The sequence below is a fragment of the Nannobrachium achirus genome (genome assembly GCF_963921795.1).
Source record: "Nannobrachium achirus genome assembly, chromosome: 9".
Lineage (NCBI taxonomy): Eukaryota > Metazoa > Chordata > Actinopteri > Myctophiformes > Myctophidae > Nannobrachium > Nannobrachium achirus.
In genome coordinates this window covers 54,470,536-54,477,712 of record NC_137818.1, presented here as the reverse complement: position 1 = coordinate 54,477,712, position 7,177 = coordinate 54,470,536, and the positions used below count along the sequence as shown (strand labels likewise).

Sequence of the window (7,177 nt, the reverse complement as noted above, 5' to 3'; positions counted from 1 at the left end):
CTAACCACTCCTACATCTGGCTTTGTCCGCTTGTCCCGAGTAAAGTGTCGCCCAGCCTCACATTGGCCAAGCTTCGCAGGACCCTTAATGAAATGAACTCATAAATAGCACCGCTCACTTCACACTGGGTGAATTTTTTTTGCTAATCTCTTGCCTCTCTGTCCCCCCTCCTGCAGGTGAGCGGTGCTTCCGTTGTGGGACGTCAGCAGTGACTGAACAGTGATGCCGTGTAGAGGCCCGCCCCTCTCGCCGCACCCCTCGTTCTCGCGTGAGGCCCATGTGACCTAGCCTGCGCCCGGCACTCAGGGGGCCCCACACTGCCGCTGGAGCCCACCCCATGAATCCCAGCCCCGACCGCGGCAAAGAGTGCCTCCCTCCCAAGAAGAGGGAGTCTCGGCAAGGCTCGGCGGGGGAGCAGCAGCACGTCCCTCTGGACGAGTTCAAGCCCCCCGTGCCCCTCCGGAGCCGGTCCGCTTCGGGGCGAGGGGAGGGAGCCAGGGAGGCCGGCGGCGGCGGCGACGGCGACAGGGCTCTGACTAACCCCAACCCCCACCTCCTGCCCTCTCCTCCTCCGCCCATCCCCGCCCCGGCGCCGCCGGGCGTCTCCCTGCCCCTGCCATGGCACCTGGCCTACTCGCCCTCCGTTCCCCTCCCCCTGTTCCCGGGACAAGAGAGGAGGGGCCCGGGCTCTCCCTCCTGGAGGGAGGACCCGCTCTCCTCGCCTCTACCGCACCACTCCCGCTGGCTCCGGGGAGAGGGGCCCCTCAGGGGAGAGAGGCCCCTCAGCCTGCCGCCCCCTCCCTCCATCCCGACGTCCTCCTCGTCGGGCTCCTCCTTCAAGACCCCCTTCCCGGCCGACTCCAGGGAGATGTGGTCCTACTTCAACAGCGTGCGGCGGGACTACAGCTCCGCTCTGTTCTCCCCCTCACACCTGTTCAGCCACCCTCCCTTGTATCCCCCCGACCCCGGCCTGGCCGAGGGCCGACACACGCGTTACCTGCCGGGGAAGAGGCCTAACGGTCTGGACGGGCCGGGCAGCAGGGCTGTCCCCACCTCCAGACCAACCCTCACGGGAGACTACGGCGCCGAGAGCGGCAGGACCAGGCTGGACGCGGTGGGGCCGCACGGCGGCTCCCACGCCAACGGCGGCCGGCGGCAGCAGGAGGAAATGGCGGGCCGCGTCCAGTCGGGAGGGCCGTTTTTCTCAGACTCCCACCACGCTCAGGAGGGCCCGGAGACACATTCCTCTCTGCAGGACAGGGACCCCCACCACGGGACGGTGAAGACCAGCGCCGGCCTGCTCTCCGTCAGTCCCCATCGCCTCGGCCCGGACCCCCGGGCGGGGCGAGGAGGGGGGCTGCTCGACCCGCTGGGCCTGCCGTCCGAGGCCCAGATCTACTACTCGCTGGGCTCCGTCTACAACAACAGCCCCCACCCCCACGCCCAGGCCTACCCTCTGTACGGCCCCTCAGGAACGCCTCAGTACAGCCTGCACAGGGAGCCTGCACAGGGGGGGCCCCGGGCCCCGCACGCCCCCAGGACCTCGCCGCACTCGCCCCTGAGCGCGCTCAACAGCCACGACGCGAGGCCCCAGCGGGGAGAGCGCGGCGAGACGAGGGACAGAGACCAAGAGAGACAGCAGCAACATCAGGAACGCGAACGCGACAGGGACAGACACAAAGACAGGGACAGCAAGGAGCGAGACCACCCCCACCACGACAACAACAACAAGGACAGAGACAGAGACGGCGAGACGCGAGAGCGCCGGCGCGAGAGAGAGAACAGGGGGAGGGAAGAGTTCTCCCCCGGGCGGCATTCCTCCTCCTCCCACCCTCTCCGCGCCTCGCCGCCGCCGCCGCCCGCCCCCCAGCGCCGCCCGTCCCCCCCCGCGCTCCTACCTCACTTCGCCAAGGGTTCTCTGATCGAGCTGGCCAGCGGGCGGCTGAAGCGCGTGGAGGAGCTGCGGACGGAGGACTTCCTGCGGAGCGCCGACACCTCGCCCGAGTTCCACCTCAGCACCTGCACCGTGCTGCTCATCGCCCCCGGCAACGCACAGGGCTTCAGCCACCTGCAGGTGCTGCTCACCGACCGCAACACTCAGGTCAGCCTCCTCCTCCTCGCACGTAGTTCTTTTTTTTTATCCCACGATTTTGTAACCCATTTTTTTCACCCAGTGCAAATTGCCTATGTAATCCTGGGCTCTGCTCTCCCTCTGCCGCGCCTGGGGAGACAAGGGACTGACCTCATGCTTCCTTCAGTACATGAGGAGTCCAAGTTGCTTCTTTTCACCTGACAGGGGGGATTTCATCATCAGGCTGGCCAGGGGGAGGCATTATAGAGACCAGGATTACTGCATGTTTTTGTGAGGGTATCTACCCTAGGAGACACAGGGAGAACATACAAACTCCACACAGAAAGGCCCTTGCACGTACCGTTAGTTCTGTCGCAGTTATTACCAGTGGTGGGAAAAGTACTCATATTCCTTACTTCCATTACAAGTAAAAGTCTGGAATACAAAATGTACTTGAGTAAAAGTACAAATGTATTTGTTTAAAAATGTAGAAAGTACAAAATGTTTGAAAATAGCAGGTTGTAGATCGGCTATTTCCACTATCAAAGGCAGATGACAGTGAAGTGATAATTTAAAGGACTTGTGAGACCTTTCTAATAGAAAGAAAAAAGACCATTACTGCATCAACAAACTACTGGTCAAACATTGGCCGAATTGTAAAATAATACAAGAGGCAAAAGACAAGCTCACAACACCTCGCAACACAAGGCGTTGTGAACTTGTAGATCTGCTATTTTCACAGAGTCAAACTAAATGCAATGCCTCAACTCCTACAATTCCAAGTGCTTGTCGGGGTGGGGGGTCCCCAGTTCAAATATGATTATTTTGGGGGCAGTCAAGGCCTGAAAATGTTGAGAACCAGTGACTTAAAGGAGCACTTGTCTTAACACATTTCCAACCTGGACCAATAATTGGTCCTCACTAATGCTCATTATAAGATGGCGTCATCTCTGTCTACTCAGTCTGCTCTCATAAGTGTACTGTAGTCAGTTCAGAAACCTGCCTACCAGTGACATCAGCACTAGGCAATTGTACATTTTCAAACTTTTTTATTTTTTATTTTTTTTGATGCAAGAACAATGGCTTAAATTTCAGTATGATGACTTTTTAGGAGGAGAAAGGCTTTATTTTCCATTGGTCATTGGTAGGCAGGTTTCTGAACTGTGCCATCTTATAATGAGCATGGGGAAATGGCCTGGGTGAAATGGTCCTTTAAGTGAACTTATTTTGAAGTAATACTGTCCCTTTTTTCAGTTAAACGTATTATTTATGTAATCTTACTGGTATCTTTTTCACCAGTACGCATGAATATGTTTTTTGACAACTTCTCCAAACACCACAGTTAGTACATCGGCACACCTACTAGTGCTGCCTCAAGCACACATGCAATATCTCCCCTGGCTATTGCAAGGCATTTTCTCTAAGCTTTCTGAATCTTTCACAATTTTGAGATATTTTTGACATTTCCTATATTAAAATTGGCTTAAGGGAGGACCAGCCACATCATGCTCATGTCACTATGACTCAGCCATAACTGTATAAGGAATTCCAAATGCTACGCCCAAATATGGAGTGTGTTATCTAACCGCAATATGTGTCATGGCATGAAACAAATCAGTCAGCTCTATATAATGGACACAAAAGGTCCATGAATGGGCATATATGACATCAGGAATCTCCACACTGTATATGACCATAAAAGGGACTGACAGATACAGAGGTCTCCATATATGGGCATAAAAGGGAGTGGGACAGAGGTAGATAGACAAAAATAGACATCTCCGTGGGCACAAAAGTGACACAGACAGACAGGTACTCTGACAAAGCCCAACCTTCTTGGGCCACTTATTGATTACGGAATCCTCGTTTGGTATCGCAATGCCCCAGTTGCCTTAAAGTTAAAGCTCCAAACAGCCAAGAACAAACTGATCGTGTCGTGCTTGGTCTTCCTTCCTCGGGCCCACCTTACCGATTATCACCACAAAAGCGTGGGGTGGCTCAAAGTAGCTGAGTACAGCAGCTTCAGCTTGCAATGGGCCTGGTGTACACTACATCTCAAACATACCCAGGTAACTGACAAACTACTTCCTAAAGGTCAAGGATGCCAATAATCATGTTCAACCAAGGTTTAACACTATAAAAGGATCTAATTCGTTCTCCAGCTATACCATCAACATGTGGAATGCCCTTCCGCAAGCCTTAAAGGAGTGCAAATCCCTAGCCTCCTTCAAAATTGGCCTGAAAAGTCACCTTCAGGCGGCTGCAACTCAAGACTTGTAAATAGACCAAGCCCCCATGTTTCCACCCCCCTTTTTCTCATTTTTTTCTGCTTTTGTAATGATGTTATCCTATGCGCAAAGTACTCTGTTCTATCCGTCTGTCTTTCAATGTTATATGAGATGCATAAAGTGGTTCCTGTATAAATAAGCCGTAAAGCTTACTAGGATCTCTTTTTAGTTGACCATGTACCAGTGATTTGTTCTGTAATGAAACTGTACTTTTTGCTATTGCAAACTTCTAATACATTCTTCAATCAATCAATCAATCAATCAATCAATCAATCAATCAATCAATCAATCAATCAATCACTATGGCTCAGACATTATTGGTCAGATCGGGATTGAAATGCCCAAAACAGGGACACCAGTGGTTAAAAATGAGTACCTACTTCAGAGTGTAAAGGTGTGGATGTCTTCATTGTGTGCGTGCAGGAGTTGGTGGAGTATCCGTTCTTCTTTAGCGAGTAAAGGTGTCTTTACTTCACTGTGTTACAGGAGTTGTTCCTTCCAATTTCCAAAATGAAGCCAGTCAGCTTGACTCCAAAAATCACACTGTTGATGAGTTTTGACAGAACAAACAAAACATGAAATACAGATCCAAAAAAGGTGTTCAAAAAGTTCTTATTGGTTGGTTTTAAAGTGATTTTTGAGGTGAGTAAAAAAGAAACTGTGTTTGCTCACAGGTTTCCAGCTCTGAACTAACAAGGCTGCTTGACACAGCTGCTATGAATGCAACATGAATTAGCTGGCCTACAATACAATTGGCTGCCTTCTTAATTATCTAATGAACTAAATGAACTTCAAGAAATGTACAAGTCTGTAACATATGTAATCATGACATGACATGACATGACATGACATGTCAGCATGACATTACAGCACACACAATACAACAACTCAAAATTTGACTACTTTAGAATATGGCTCAGGAGTTACAGGAGTTACCCAAGGTCCTGGTGGAGTATCCGTTCTTCTTTAGAGCAGTGGTTCTCAACCTGTGGGGGTCCCCAAATTATTCTGGGGGTTCCCCAGATGTGCAACATTGTCTTCTCACTCAACAGTAAACAGTGTAGAGAGGGTATCTGCACATTTCTAAAGTGACAATTTAAGGACTTTTTAATACTTCTAAAATGACAAATTAAACATTGGACACATTTTCAAATATTAGAGGCAGAAATTGTGAAAATAGCCGTTCTACATGCTCACAATGCAACAGAACCATGTTATACAAAATGTAATGCCTCACCTCTTAGTGCTCGTCAGGGTGGGGGGTCCCCAGTTAAACTCTAGATTCTAAAACGGCTAGTTCCATTCCCTGATTCTGACTGGCTGGTTTCCCTTTAATTTATGTGGTATATGAGACTATAACCCACACCCTGAATCAGTTTATATCAAACCCAGGTGCGTTATATCTTTCCACAGTGTTCCACAGTGCACCAATTATCTGCACCTGTGTTGTTGGCAAAAAAGCTGGGAACTACTTTCTTGTAGCTGGGAACTACTTTCTTGCAGACCTTGTAGTGAATATTAGTGAAATAGAATTGGTACATGTCTATGATTTTTCATATTACCATATTGTAACCGTTTTAGAAAAGCAATAAACCACGCAAGGCATGTGGTTACCTGTATTTTATAACGGCTGATAGGGTGTCTCACCACGCCTCTCAGCCGTTATAAAATACCAGGTAACCACATGCCTCTTGTGGATTATTGCTTCATTATTTTGGAGGTCGCGGTCTGTAAAGGTGTCTTTACGCTTCCCTGTGTCAACAGGAGTTACTGAAGGTCCTGGTGGAGTACCCGTTCTTCGTGCGCGACCGCGGCTGGTCTTCCTGCTGCCCCCAGAGGACCACGCAGCTCTACGGCCTGCCCTGCCGCCAGCTGGCCGAGGGCGACGTCTGCCTGGCCCTCACCCCCACGCCGCCCTCCACCTCCTCCTCCTCCACCCACCGGCGTGGGGCCTCCTCCAGGTCCCACCGCGCGCAATCTTCCTCCTCCTCCAGGGCCGCGGGAGGCGAGATGCCACCTCCCCCTCCGCCTCCGCCTCTTCCTCACCACCCGCCGCCGGCGCCTCCTCCTCCTCCTCCTCCTCCTCCTCCCCCCACTCCCCTGGCTCCTCCACCTCCTCCGGACACCTCCTCCACCTCCTCCTCCTCCTCGGCTCCAGAGCCGGCGCGCCCGCGCAAACGGCGCTGGTCGGCGCCGGACGTCCTGCCCCACCCCCTGACGACGACGACGACCGGGACTGACGACGACGAGAACCTCCCGGATTTACCTCATGGCTCCAAGCAAATGAAGTGGCAGTAGAGGCACGCACATGCACACGCACACAAGTTTGTATTACTATACTTGTGAGGTCAACATTTTAGGACATATATCTTTTTTGAGCGGTGCTCAAAGGAGCAGTTAGTTGTCCGGGCTCTGAAGTGTGGCCTACATCTGGCAAAATGTAGATCTTGGCACAAAGTGCTCCAAGTTTGTCGTACGCCCAGGGTCACATTGGCCAAGCTTCGCGTGACGCTTAATGAAATTAACTCATAAATAGCACCGCTCATTTCACACTAGGTGTGATTTTATTGTTATTGACAGATTTTGCCATATAAGTTAACCTCAACTCGAAAGCCTGATTTACTCTTAGTTGCATGCCAGTGCCGTGCAACGAAGATAGCCGATCTACACACTCACAACACATCGCAGTGCGACATCTTGTGAGCTTGTGAATCTGATATCTTCGGCGTGCGACACTGCCGTGCTAATCAAGATCTCAGGTACAATCCAACGTTGACCTCAGACCCTAACAAAAGCAACATTTAAACCATAGTTTATT

At 51.4% G+C, this 7,177-nt stretch overlaps 1 protein-coding gene across 1 annotated transcript; it reads left to right on the top strand.

The window, feature by feature from the left end:
* Positions 1–337: 337 nt before the first annotated feature.
* On the top strand, positions 338–6,657 carry LOC308291777 (uncharacterized protein; the record flags this gene model as incomplete). Its single annotated transcript, XM_080733910.1, has 3 exons — positions 338–2,101; positions 6,124–6,444; positions 6,520–6,657. The coding sequence occupies 3 exons, from the start codon at positions 338–340 to the stop codon at positions 6,655–6,657; spliced, it is 2,223 nt and encodes a 740-aa protein (XP_080590036.1).
* Between the last annotated feature and the right edge of the window lie 520 nt (positions 6,658–7,177).